The sequence below is a fragment of the Triplophysa dalaica genome, chromosome 15, assembly GCF_015846415.1.
Source record: "Triplophysa dalaica isolate WHDGS20190420 chromosome 15, ASM1584641v1, whole genome shotgun sequence".
Lineage (NCBI taxonomy): Eukaryota > Metazoa > Chordata > Actinopteri > Cypriniformes > Nemacheilidae > Triplophysa > Triplophysa dalaica.
The window spans coordinates 21,999,576-22,013,522 of NC_079556.1; the positions used below are offsets into that span (position 1 = coordinate 21,999,576).

Sequence of the window (13,947 nt, forward strand, 5' to 3'; positions counted from 1 at the left end):
CATCATGTTTATTCTTCTCTTTTGAAATCAATCGTTTTTTTGAGTTAGGAACAGACCAAAATGTGAGCGGATCACTATTTTCATGTGCTTCTGATGTGTTTGTCTTATTTTTGAGCTCTATTGGATAGAAAAGGTGAATTCGTCAAAAATCCTCCTTTGTGTTCCACAGAAGAAAGAAAACGACGCTGGGAAAGGATATAATGAACGATTCCTGTCAGGTGACTCCGGCAACCCCGGATCGAATCAGACGGTTTTAGTCTTTTTTTTGTTTTTGATACGACTCTGATGAGTGACTGCTATCCAATTGGCACATCGAGCGCTATCTCGTGTTTCTGAACGCCATCCCTCTTTCCGTGTCTTGCATCATACAGTGTGTTTCTCGGACGGTCTAAAGAGCAACATCACACGTAACTGTAAATGTCATGGGCGGTTTACCTGAGATCTGAGTTTGCCCCTGCGGGTTGAAGGAGTTTGGCGTGACGTTGAGAGACGGTCGTGGACTCTGTGTTTGTACACCGACTCTCATGGTGGTCTGGCGCAAGCGTTCTAACTCGCTCAGACGCTCTGAGAACAGCGCTGCTTTAGGAGGATCCTCCAGTTTCTGTCTGTGTCCTAACAGATCACATTAAACACAAATCATCACACATTAATACATCTGCAGTGTCAGCGCTGCCATCTTGCTCAAGGTTGTGAGAGTTTGGCCTTGTTCTACGTTTTTGGTCTGTTCCTCACACATGACTTTAGAAGATTTAAAACAACTTGGCCTTTAATGTTTTAATTGTTTTTTGTGTCCTTTCGTTGAACCTTGAATATAAAAAAGCAAAGTGTTCCACCGGTGTTCAAGTGACGTGAGAGTGAGTAGATGATGACAAAATTTGCCTTTAAAAGAACATTAATCGCACTGTCAAGAAAATGCAGTAAAAAACTTTTCTGAAAACTGGAAAAACAAAAATGTTCCACATATTTTTTTTCTGTAAAATGATAGGATATATATTACTTTTTTTCACCCATCTTTCTTCTAAATGTGTTGTCTGGTTCTGTAATTTTATAGTTCTTGACCAGAAATAAACTGTAAAATAACGGTTTTCCCCTGTAAAATATATATCTCCATTTTTCTTAAAAATGTGTTTCTTAATTTTACGGTTTTTGAACGTATTTCCGAAATACATTGAAACATGTAAAAAACAGTAGAATTCAGCTTTTTTTTCACACCTGTAAATAAAACAGATTAACTATAAAACTACCGTTTTTTTCAGTGAGCCATTACGTTACAACCAATGAGAAAGACAAATCACACATCACTTCTCCTAAATTTCTCACTTTTTTCTCCTAGACATGAATGCGAATGCAAATGCAAACATTTGCTCAAGTCTCATGTGCGTCTCACATATTTCTCCTGAGGGGAAAACGAGTCAGAAATCTGATAATTGTGTCTGTCATGAGAGTTTGAGAAGAGATGTCAACAATGTGTCAAACTGAGCTCAGATTTGTCTCGTCTGTAATCTAAAGTCAATATTAGTGAAGATCTCAATATCAACTCATCTCATCTCAACACATTTACTCAAATACAGATTATCTGACCTCTTCAATCTACATTCATTTACATCTCCAGACTCTTCATGCATCAGAGTTTCATTTCTTTCTGTTTTTATTTCTCATAGTAGAAACATCAGAGATTAAGTTGATGCCTTTATGAAACACAACTGAGATCTCAATGAAATCTCTTTTGGGACAGACGGATGGTGTATTTCGCAGTAGCGTCTAGAGAACTGAAGCTGTTTTTCACCTGTTCATACACGCAGTTGTTCATGCAGAAGAATTTACAGTCGAATGACACAACTGCTAGATTTTCCTATTATTCCCATCACCACTAGTCTATGAGTCATGACAAAAGAACGAGCCAGCAATGTTTATTCATTCATTTCCCATCAAAGAGCACAAACTCAATCTCGTGTCCTTCCATGAAGAGCATCAGTCACGCCATGCAAACCCCCACCGCCCCGAAACGGGTCCTTACGGCGCACGACGTCTGACCCACCGACCCTCATTTGTGTGAATACATGTGAAAGTGTCTTTTTACTCTCTGACTCTGTCCGTTCCTGTGAGTGCATGTCAAGTAAATATCGAACAGAAGAAAGAAACTCTCTGGCTGCTCTCCAGTTGGCGGATGGAGAACCAAAGTTCCCTCCAATCTGGCAAAACCTGATTGTGTTGTGTGTGAGTAAGCTGAACAAACATGAAGCATTGTGTGTCTTCATTCAGACGGCCAGAGAGAGAGAGAGAGAGAGACTGTGTCTGTACAGACGTGAACCTGACGCAAATCATCTTCTCTCTTACAGGTGACATGAAACAGAAGACACAGAGATTTGTATTTCTGATGCTTCTGATTTATCTTCATTTAACCTCACAGTTGTCCAGGAGAAACAGCTGAGATATTAATGAGATGTGTGTTTAATGCACACGTGTTGTGTTGAGAGAACAGATGAAGCAGATGACGTTCACCACTTCACTTTCAGAGAGAAGAAAGAATGTGAAATGATTCAGCCGGAACAAAGAAAAATCCCTACAGCTCATATCCTGAGACATCTGTCAACAATACACATCAAGAGTACTCGCGTTTATCTCCAATGAACACAAACACAGCACGCAATGACTAGAGGACACAAGATCAAATTTGGATTTGTTACTGAGCTACGGGATTTTTTTTTTGGGATAGTAAAGAGTGGAGTAGAAAAGAAATTGAAGTCAGAACTGATGGGTCAGGTGCTGACGGAAGAGTTCAATCTTAAAGATGGCCACAGAATCTGCTGATCTTGACGCAGCAGGCAGATCATCCCACAAATGAGAAACCGATCCAGAGAAAGTACAGCAATCATTGCATATGTTAATAAGCAAGTCATTCAAAAGTGAAAGACATTTGGTTGGTAAGATCAGATTGATCCGATTTTGCGTCAAATTTACATTTCATTACCTTCACTGTAGGAATGACTATACTGGAAAGTTGAAGAGGTACTAAAATCTGCTCAAATATTGGGTTTTCCCCAAAATAAATTGAGTGGGGAGAAGTTACTTAATACAATTCCAAAATTATAAGGATATTTTACAAAAGCTGACAAAGACGGAGCTGACCGGGCCCATGAAGGGTCATCCTGCCCGACAATGTTAGGTTAGTTTGGTTGTTAACTTAATGCATTCTAATTTTGTATTGAAATGAACTCTATTTTATATATATTCACTATAAATAAGCCAAATTGACAGGTTAATGTCTTAATGAAGTAGCTATATGCGTCTATTTTTTGCGTGCTTTTTAACACAGATGGCCATGACGAAATGCATTAACTGTTTCTGGAGCTATTGAGACTGAGCAAGGCGGTACTGTTTCAGTTGAGGCTAATGAACCTGAACTCAGATCGCCTTCTGCATTAAGGTTTTGTCATGACCCATGTTGATGTCTTTGTGTGACTCCTAATTATTTTATCTTGACGTCTATTTCGTACTGGAACCGTTTTGTTTTAAAAAGTGCTTCTCAAGACATTCGCGTTCTGCGTTGCGCCTTTAAAAGCCCTTCCTGAGCGCAGAATCTCGCATTTTTAAGCGCAGAGACGTGTCCCACTATCCAAGGGGGGCCTGTGGTAATTCATAGCCCCGGGGCCCATGGAGGTCTTAATACGGCCCTGACCACAAGATGTCCTTCGTTTGCAGAGCGTAGTGACCGGGCGCGTACACAAGTCTGTATCAGTGAGTGAAGTTAAGGGGGTGCTGAACCAGTGGTGGTCTTGTAGGCCAAGAGCAGAGTCTTGAATTTGATGCGAGCGACTATAAGGAGCCAATGTAACTTAATGAAGAGAATTCACGTGCGCTCTCTTCAGCTCATTGAAGCCCACTCCTGCCCCCAATTGACTCCCATAGTAGGAAAAATGACAATAGTGGTCAAAAGTGCACCAGAACTGTTGCTGTCCTACATTCTTCAAAATATCTTTTGTGTGCAACAGAACAAAATATTATGTCTATAAAGTCATTTTTCCTACTTTGGGAGTCAAAGATCAAAGACATTTATACAGATTTGGAACAGCTCAAGGGTGAGTAAAGAAGACAGACTTTTCATTTTTTGGTGAAGTGTCCCTTTAAAAGAGCAGAAATAGACAGAGAGAGAGAGAGAGAGAGAGAGAGAGAAGTGTGACGCAGCCAAGTACTTCTGGAGTCGTGCCAGTCTCTCATGTGTGGTCTGAGTTTGTGTTTCTGACTTCAGGAAATCAGCCACGCCAACACAAGGCACACACACGCACACACACACGCTACTACAGCTTCATAAAACCATGAAATCAGCATGTGATTGAGACTATTACACACCATTTCATCACTAGAACATACAGATTGAATGAGTTAATGAATCTAGTAACAGAAACTTCTGTCTGCTCATCACGCTTTCATTTCAGAATCTGTGAATCAGCATGCGTGAGTTCAGCACATGTGTGTAAATCAGACAGATTTCTGCCAGCGTTTCTATCCCGAGAGTGTCTTCATTTTCACAGATTTATGTGTGTGTGTGTGTCTCCTCTGTAAAATATTGCTGTTGATCTGTGTGTCTGTCATCATGTGTAATGATTCCTAAAAACACTTCAAACATATTTGAATTCGAAGAGATGCTGGCATAATAACACAACAAATCATTTGTTTGTCAATGATGATGCTGTATATACCGTCTATCATAAAACCACTATTTGTAGAATATGTGTGTTATTGCAAAACTGTAAGTGACCAACAAAAAACTGGCAAATATCAGTTAATAAATCTATATACCACTTTGGATGATGTAATAAACGCCTGTTCAGAAGAACTTCCTGTTTCACTACACAAACATTTGAGCAAAATACAACCAACAGAATATTCAATGATACACGTTTGATTGAAAAAATACCAATAAATAAATAACCAAAACCGGAAGGAAGTCTGGAGCAGTGTTTACGTCTTGCAAAGTGGTGAATGGAACAACTTGAAGTGGAAACTCTCATCCGCTGTCATGAATGTCGGTTTCAGACAGTTTTCAGATGTCATTTGGACGTGTGTTTGTGGAGAACACAGGCAGATATATTCAGCTGTCTTCAGTTAGTTTTGTGTTTTGAATGGAGTGTTTTGTCTGAGGGCTTTTCTGTGTGTTTGTACGTGTCTGGACACGCAGGACTGAGTTCACAGGACATCACAGGTTCACCTCTGACAAAGCGCAAATAGAAACAACCCGACATCAGTCACACGTTTATCTGCAACACATTCCTTCAAATCATAACATTACAATATCAAGTTGTTTAAAATACATTTGTATATTTTCTAATGCTTTATCAAAATTAACAAATGAACGCGAGAGAAAACAAAAGAGTAATGTGTGTGTTAGAAATAGCGGGTTGACACCAAACGCAAATGAAGCGTTTTGCGCGAGTAAATTACATTCAAAGTGTATGACTTTCTGTATGACATATCGCTTATTGCTCATAAATTCTTTGTAAGTCGCTTTGGATAAAGCGTCTGCTAAATGTCTAAATGTAAATGCAAAGTCAATGCAAAGAGGCGTATAGGCTCGAACTTGCGGAAGGTGATGCGAATCTGGCAGCAAGGCCGCGAAGGTTGAAATTATTTGTCAGATCGCGCTAAAATAACAAACATTTCCCGCGAGTAATAGTGGGTTCACACCAAATGCGAATTAAGCATTTTGCCCCAGTAATTTACTTAAAATTCATGTATGATGTAATGAGATAAATGTTTGTCAACTGTATTATCATATAAATGTTAGGGCCGTTCACATGTCGCGTGCAAAATGCTGGATGCGTCACTTTTTCCCTCTTTCTGCCGTTTGGGAGTTTGCGCAAATTGCACATAGTTGGAAACAAATGTATTAACCATTTTATCTAAATTACCTTTTATCTAAAGTGACTTGCATTGCACTGTACTTTAAATTGGTTTCCGACTATGTGCAATCCCGTAGGATCGAACCCATGACCCTAGCGATAGCTAGCACCATGCTCTAATTCGCCATCACGAACAGACAGAGGGGGCCCGTTAAAAGTTTTTGCATATGGGCCCCGACCTGCTACGCCATTGCATGTTGGTGTTTCTGTTAATGTTTTTCAGCAGTCTAAGCACAACATCACGGATAATCTGTGATAATAACAGTCCAGTCCAGTGTTCTTCTTCTCTCCAATGTAAAGTGGCATTAGTCAGAGAGAACAAACTCATTTCACATGTATTTAACATCAGAAATACACCACAAATTGAGCTTAAAATACTTTCCAGTAATAGATTCCTCAGCTTCAGACAATTCACTCACGAAAACTCATGAACTACAGCACTACATTAACCATTCAATAAACTGTACATTTTATATTGCTATTTGTTGTCTTTTCAAATTTAACACTGCAAGAAATAATGACTTTGTATCTTTAATGTCTGACATGAACTCCAACATTCACCCTCATCAAACTCAGAGTGTGAAATCTTTATAAGAAAATGATTTCATTCTTTTTTAAATGATGAAGTTTTCAAGCTCTCGTGTGAGTTGTGTATTGATGTTAAAGTGTCGGCGTTGTGAGAGGGTCTTTCAGGAGCAGATCAGCACGAGAGAGGATCAGATATCATCATTATGAGGCTTTGAGGAGGAACGCTGCTGCTGGAAACACAAGGCCCTCTCTCTAAAGGTCTCAGACGCCCTTCCCCGTCTATTAGTTAAAATTACCTTTAATAACCAGAGTTACACCAGACCACCACATGATTCCACACGCGTGCCATGAGACCTGACAACACACGCTCCAGTTATACAACATCATCATGACGTCATGAACATGCGCTGGGATGAGACTTTAATGTCGTGGTGATGTTCCTCTGAGCACTCTTTCCACAATCAGGAATATAGAAATAAAGCTTCAGCTGGGAATCTGATGTACGTATGCCAGTAACACCAGTTGATTTTGACCTTGTGGGGACATTTTTTAGGTGCCCATAAATGAAGACAGCTTATAAATCATACTATATTTTACATGTGAGAAGGCAGAAGGGTTATAGGATAGAATAGATCATAAGCCTACATATAAAATCAAAGGAAGTCTATGGGATGTCCCCATAAAACATTGAAACCAGTGTGTGTGTGTGTTGGCTCTCTTTGGTTGATGGTAATTGCATCAGTCTCCAGCTGAATTTCACAGTAAGTGATGTTTTCTTTAGGAATGAGCAGACGCTGCTGGAGAACTTCACAGTAGTCGAGTCATCTCTGCTCTTTCTCAATAATTCACACCGTCAAAGCAAAGTGTCGAGCACCTTAGCAACAACACAAACACAGTGAACACAACCTTCATTAACACGCCTGACATTACATCCCTACAACATCTTCAAGACACGCGTCTCTCTCTCTCTCTCTCTCTCTCTCTCTGTGTGTGTGTGTGCGTCTGCGTGTGTGTGCACGGGTATGTGTGTGTGCATCTGCTTGTGTGTACGTGTGTGTGGGTGTTAGGAATGTTTGCAGTGTGCAAAGTTACAGGCAGCGTCAGCGTCAACACACACACTCACTCACAGGATGTTGCACAACTCAGATGCCTGTGCATGTGTCATCATTTCCTGTCTGACCACCTGCCATGTGCTTACAAACATCAACACAACCATGAAAAATACACACTTACAGATAAACACTGAGAAAGAGAGAGGGAGGGAGAGAGGAAGTGAGGGAGAGAGGGAGGGAGGGATGGATAGATAGATAGAGCGAGAGAGAGATCATCTACATTCAATCTAACATCCTGACTAACTGCTCTCATCATTTTACTTTGACCTCACAATCTATGATATGCAGTTTTAAAATGTGTTTGTGTTTCAGGTGACGCTGTTTCATTCAAGCACAGGAACAGTTTTTCACCATCAAAATGAATAAAATCTGATGTCATCTTGTGTTTTTTCATGTTTAATGTTCTGTTCTGATCAAAAATAAAGTCTGATTACAAAAGTTAAAGTTTTGGTAAACTGCGGCCTCGATGTTTTTGACATCTCTGCTCTTAAGATGTTAGTCATTCTATACATATGCGACCTCAGAAAGAGAAAATAAACAGAAAAATGATTTTGTTTACAGCAACAGAAGCTGTGTTTGGCGTATGAGATGAAAGAGTCACTCAACTCTTCTGCCACATGAGGTGTTCATTACCAGAAGAAGAAAAGAAACAAACCAACACATGTTCAGAAATGATGTGTTGATCAGGTGAGATTCTTTGTGATGAAATAAAAAGTTAAATTCATGAAACAACATATGTAGCATCTGTTTTAATGGCATTACTTTGACACAACCGTTGTCTATTTTAAGACCTTTGACAACCAGACTATATTATAAACCCAGAATAGAGAAAGTCAAACACTGTCTCTGATCTTTCTTCCACATGAAAGTCAGCTTCCTCTAACAGTGTTTTTTTCAGGCAATTAAAGCGGCACACATCTCCTCTACCGTGAGTCCAGACTTCACATCATGAAGTCTTTTATAAATGAAGAAAACTTGAGATTTTCTCCAGATCAGTTCCTCTGAGAGAGAGAGAGCGAGAGAGAGAGAGAGAGAGAAGCTGTTTCTTGTGTTTCTGTTCAGTGTATTGGCAAAACAAAGCAGCGTTTCTGTCCCGTCACATAAATGTTCGGCTTAATCTCTTAATGTCTTCACATAAACTGAATAAACAGTTTGGATTTAATCTCCAGAGATCAGTATTTAAACCCTCATCCTGCAGTCTGATGATGAAGTTATTACTATTACAGTGCTTTATGTTTAAAATAACTCACTCTAAACACATCACACTGTGCGTATCCTATCATGCACACCAGGGGTTGCACAAACTATTCGACTAGTCGACATCAAGCTTTAACTGTCGTCCCAGGGCATTGATGTCGACTAGTCGAATAGTTTGTGCAAACCCTTGGTCTTGTGTTTTTGGTTTTACACTGTACCTTTAAGGGGGCGATTCAGATTTCACATCTTAAATTGCGCTGAAAACGTTCTCTCCTAAAATGAACCTCGCTTTGCATTCTGAAAAGTTGACATATATCCATCTCTATGCGGCTCCGACGTGCCCTACAAAAATGTCCATTTAAAAAAAACTAACCTGCGTGCGCAAAAGAGGCAAAGTATGAATCACCCCGGCTCACTTTTTCAGTGTATTTTTTGATTGCTAGAAATGTTTCTCATATTGGCCGCTGTGTCACTGAGATTCTGCGTTTGTAAGTCTGCTATGATTAAAGTCACTAACAAACTCGACCCATTTTTCTGTTGTTTCATCTATTAGTGCACGACTCTTTCACTTTTTGTAAGTGAAGTTTCAGTGAAGTTTGGTCTGCACACACATGACGCTTCAGATCTGAAGTAACGTTACACCGTGTCTACACCAGATGTGTAGAGACAACAGAACACATTGGAAAACATTATAATAAAAAAATTGTCCACATTGGACGCGAACACCTACACGGTGTTAGGCCCGATTCACATTTCACGTCTTTTCTGCGCGCATAATCGTTATTATAAATGTACACGCGTGGCAGGCGTGTGCAAATAGGGTGCGACGCGCCTTGTGAATCGGGCCTTAGGCAACTGTAGAGGTCCACCCGCTGCACTTTTACTGCACAGCCCCGCCACCACCAACCTTGCGCTTTAACATAGTTTTATTTTAGTTTAGTTGTCGTTGCTCTTGTGCAATGGATGAATTGCAGTTTATTTGTATGATTTATATTTATAGGCTATTTTGCGTGATTCCCACCGTTCTCCGGCAGCCCGCACACACGAGAATCTTACTGCCCACACCCATCAAATCTTCTTACAAAACATTTACTTCTAGCTCTTTTACTAACGCTTATCACAAAATAGAAACAAAAATCGAAGATTGTTCAACCCCTAATGCATACGGTCTGTGTACTGTCTAATTTCTGCTTCATAGAAAATCTGTTTAACAGTTATACAACATTTTTTTGTTATTATTTCTAATATAGATATGTATGGCCTCTGGATCCGTCGATGTGTCAGTGCGACATTTCAATTGCTGTCGTCACTCACAGTAAAGTTCTGCTGAGATGTGAAAACCTCTCACAGATGAGAAAGTGTTGATTTGTGTTTAATATGTTTACCCTCAGTATTACAGGTTTTTATGCTATGGTGATTTTAGTCTTGTTGTCTTGTGATGATAATGTTCATGTCCATACAACAGCATGTGGTTGCAGACACCCTCTTCACAGATCAGCTTTGTTCCAGTGTGATGTGTAGAAATGGGGCATCTATATGAATGCATACAGTATCTGTGAAGTGTCACCCTAATATCCCAACATGCCGTTTAAAAACAACACATAATGTGTGTAGTAATCAAAATTCTAGGAACCAGAATCCAGTTTTGAAACTCGACATTATCCAGATCCTCGGGTCAAAGATACGACACAAAGAGCGTCAGACACAAGCGGTGAATACAGTAAACATTTTCACAAGTCAAGTGTTGGTGAAAGGACGTCTTTGTGCATCCCCTGACACAACCTCATCATCAGAACACATGTCTCTGCCCACCTCTCCAGGACCCTGCGCTGGACCACACCGTATAGCAGACGTGTAGTGTAGCGCGTGCCGATCACGTGACATGTGATGTTTGATGCGGTACTCACGTCGTGGCTCTCGCGGTCCGTCCACTGTGACCTTTATGGCTCGGTGATAAGTGGCCACTTGGGGTGGGTTTGTGAATACTGTGATTGTCAGCGTGAAGCTCTTTCCTGCAAAACACAAAAAAGGTTTAACCCCGATTAATCCGCTGGACAATGTGTCGTATTCATTTGACGCGAGTCATTTGCATTTCTGCGCGTCTGACGGTGATGACTGTGGGATTTTAACTGCCAGCGATTGAGACGGACAATAAAAGAATTGGTTTGAAAAATGACCCTTTCTGAGCTCAGAATTTGGTCAACAGACATCATACAAGATTTATAAATGAAGAGATTCTAGCTGGTGTACTTGAATCAGAAAACTTAAGATATTGGCATTCGTGATTTATTTTATTGATTTTGATTACACGGCTCGTTGGAATGCTTGATTCTGATTGGCCAGTCGCGACATTGCCAGGTTGGTTATTCCCAGATAACAACCTCTCAAAACTAATAACACATGGTAACCCGGATGCAGCAAAATTTTTTGACAATTTTTTTGACAGATTAAATATAAATATGTCTCTTGATTACAAATAAAGACATTATATTTTCCTGTAGCTGAGTTGTTAGAGTGTGACGTTAGCAAAACCAAGGTCATGGGTACAATCCCTGGGTATTGCACATACTTAGAAACAAATGTGTAGTATAGTGCAATGTATGTCGCTCTGGATAAAAGCGTCAGACAAATGCATAAATGAAAATATTTACAAATGATTAAAACAAATTGTGTTGATGTGTGTGGGTGAAGTGTGGCCTAGGTTTTATATCCTGGTGAGGACTTAACCTGAAAAACAAACCAACACATGGGGACTCATCGTGTCAAAAAAACTTTTAAATCATATAGAACGATGCAAAAAATGCAAAAAGTTTTCTATGATCTTTAAAAAAAGTCTTTATAAAATATACAGTTTGTACAGGATAAAAATCATTACGCCTATGGACTGTCCCCACAGAGATACTAAACCAGACGTGTGTGTGAAGGCCAAAAAACGACATTGCACATTGATAAAATCCCAAAAGTGAATAAAATGTGTGCTTTAAATGTAAGATATCTAACAGTGTGTTATTTGTAATTGAGGCTGAAGTAGTGTCAGTAGTGAGAGGAAAAATGACTTATTGTGCCGTGTCATGTGTGAAGTATGCAGTATGCAGGAAGAATCACAGAAGAAGACGTGGGCGGCTGACACACGTCCACACACACACACACTTTAACTTCACTCACACTGCCTGTATCACAACACAACACACTTGCTGAAACCTAATTGACATACTATCCATCCTAAATAGTATTCAAAATTATAATCAGTATTGCCAAAAACATAGTATGCTAGATAAGTACCCGTATGGTTTCTGGTGAAGCTTCAATGGGCAGATTACAAAAACAGTACATACTTTAAGGGCTAAGTATAAGTAGGTGAATTGGAACGCTGCAATACAGAATTTCATCAAGAACTTCTATAAGGTATCACAAGCATGTTAACACATATACCTTAAGACTGCTTTCAATGCTATTAAAGGGGTCGTATGTGGGAATAGGTGTTTTTGTGTGTCTTTGGTGTGTTATAAGTTGCCCATGCATTTTTTTAAAAATGAAAGTGTGTGAACAAAAGATGCATTCTCTCTAAAAGCGAATGCTCACTCAGACCTGCCTGAAACACCTTGTGTAAACACACCCCCACAAATCTACATCAGTTGGTGGTCTGATTCGACTAAGACCGCCCAAATGTCTACTCAAGTAAGGTGGTGTACCTGTCAGTACAATTGAAGAGGAACCTGATGTTCTAAATATGGTCAGAGGCGTCACATTTCCCTCATACGCTTGCAGTATTCCACCAATCACTACACACTGGTGAACTGGCTAATCACAGCACACCTCACTTTTCAGAGCCATGAGTTTTCTTAAAAGTCTGCATGTTTCAGAGAGGCGGAGCAAAGAGGAGATACAAACATTAAATCAACAATTAAACCTTAAATCGAGTTTACACATTGAAACAAAACATAATATTGGTTTTAGCCGTGTGATCGTATGACCCATTTAATACAACTCTGAAATGTAAAAGATGTAACTGCACACACAATTGTTGACAGAAGTGTGCTTGTTGCTCTCTATTCTACAGAATTGAACGTTTCAACGGAACAATAATGAAAAATAGAAATAAAAAAATAGTTTTGTTGTATCTAAAAGTATCAATTAAGGGTGTTAACACCACTCACGTGCTCTTCATAAAATGTCAAAATCTAGTTTTGAGTGAACGAATGTATTTTGTAGATATAATGTATATGATAGATTTAGCTGTTAGGCATAGGCCTACACATATATTCCCATAGTTTGGTGAAGTTCTTGTAAATGTTACGCACTGTTTCATTTCGTCACTGTGTTGCTTAAGTGATTCTTCCTCTGTTCTCCCACAGGAATTCAACCATAAGCCCCCAAATCTGCATCTGAGCCAACAGACCCACCCAAACCCATCCCTGTCAGCTAACACACACACACACACGCACGCACGCCGTGGCCCTGCCCAGCGTCTAACCACTCCACCATCTCGCTGTCCAGCAACTAAAAATATCTGCAACACTGGATCATTCACTAGCTTTCTTAAAACAAACTGGAAATACTTGAGTGTAATATTCATAAACTTCTGATCAAAACTCAAATCGTTCAAATTCATTCATGACGTACAGAGAGCTTCTCAAAACACGCATGTGTATCTCAATGATGTGTTGCCTCTGGAAACTCTATTACTGAAGGTAACTCGAGTTGCGCTCTTGTTTTTCTGATGCGTAATTTCTTCGATTTTGGTTGATCTTATTCTAATCGTTCTCCTCGCTCGCCGTGTCCTTTTCCATATTTAATTTCCTTATGCTGCGTTATCTTCTCCACACACTTCCTCCCCGAGATCTTGTGTCATAGATAGAAGAAATTCAAGCCTGTGAAGATGTGGGTCTCCAAAGCCCGCTTCACACTGACAGCTGTGACGAGATACACACACACACACACACACACACAGCGTGTCGCAGGGTGTGTAAGGACATGCAGTATTGCAGGAATGCACTGAGACCGCTGGATGCAGGATCACTACACATTACATTCATTCATTCACCACACACACACACACAACACATGCACTTGAGCGGCACATGACTGATGAACAAAAAGTGTATTATTTTCAAGCCTTAAATGTAACGATTAGTGATTGACTCTTATGTCTTTTTATTAGATAGACAAAAGCACACGAAACAGTGTAGCCCCGAGTTTGAAAAAGTTAC

General features: G+C 39.8%; 1 protein-coding gene across 3 annotated transcripts in view; it reads right to left on the reverse strand.

Annotated features, from left to right (window-relative positions):
* runx2a (RUNX family transcription factor 2a) overlaps positions 1 to 13,947 on the reverse strand; it is a 46,524-nt gene that overhangs the window by 12,022 nt on the left and 20,555 nt on the right. For 2 of the 3 annotated variants that reach the window (XM_056767196.1, XM_056767197.1), the window contains one exon: positions 10,645 to 10,749. In XM_056767196.1, the coding sequence (XP_056623174.1) occupies positions 10,645 to 10,749 (105 nt within the window). Of the gene's footprint in view, positions 1 to 435; positions 613 to 10,644; positions 10,750 to 13,947 lie in introns of all 3 variants that reach the window. The other variant, XM_056767195.1, reaches the window with a different exon arrangement.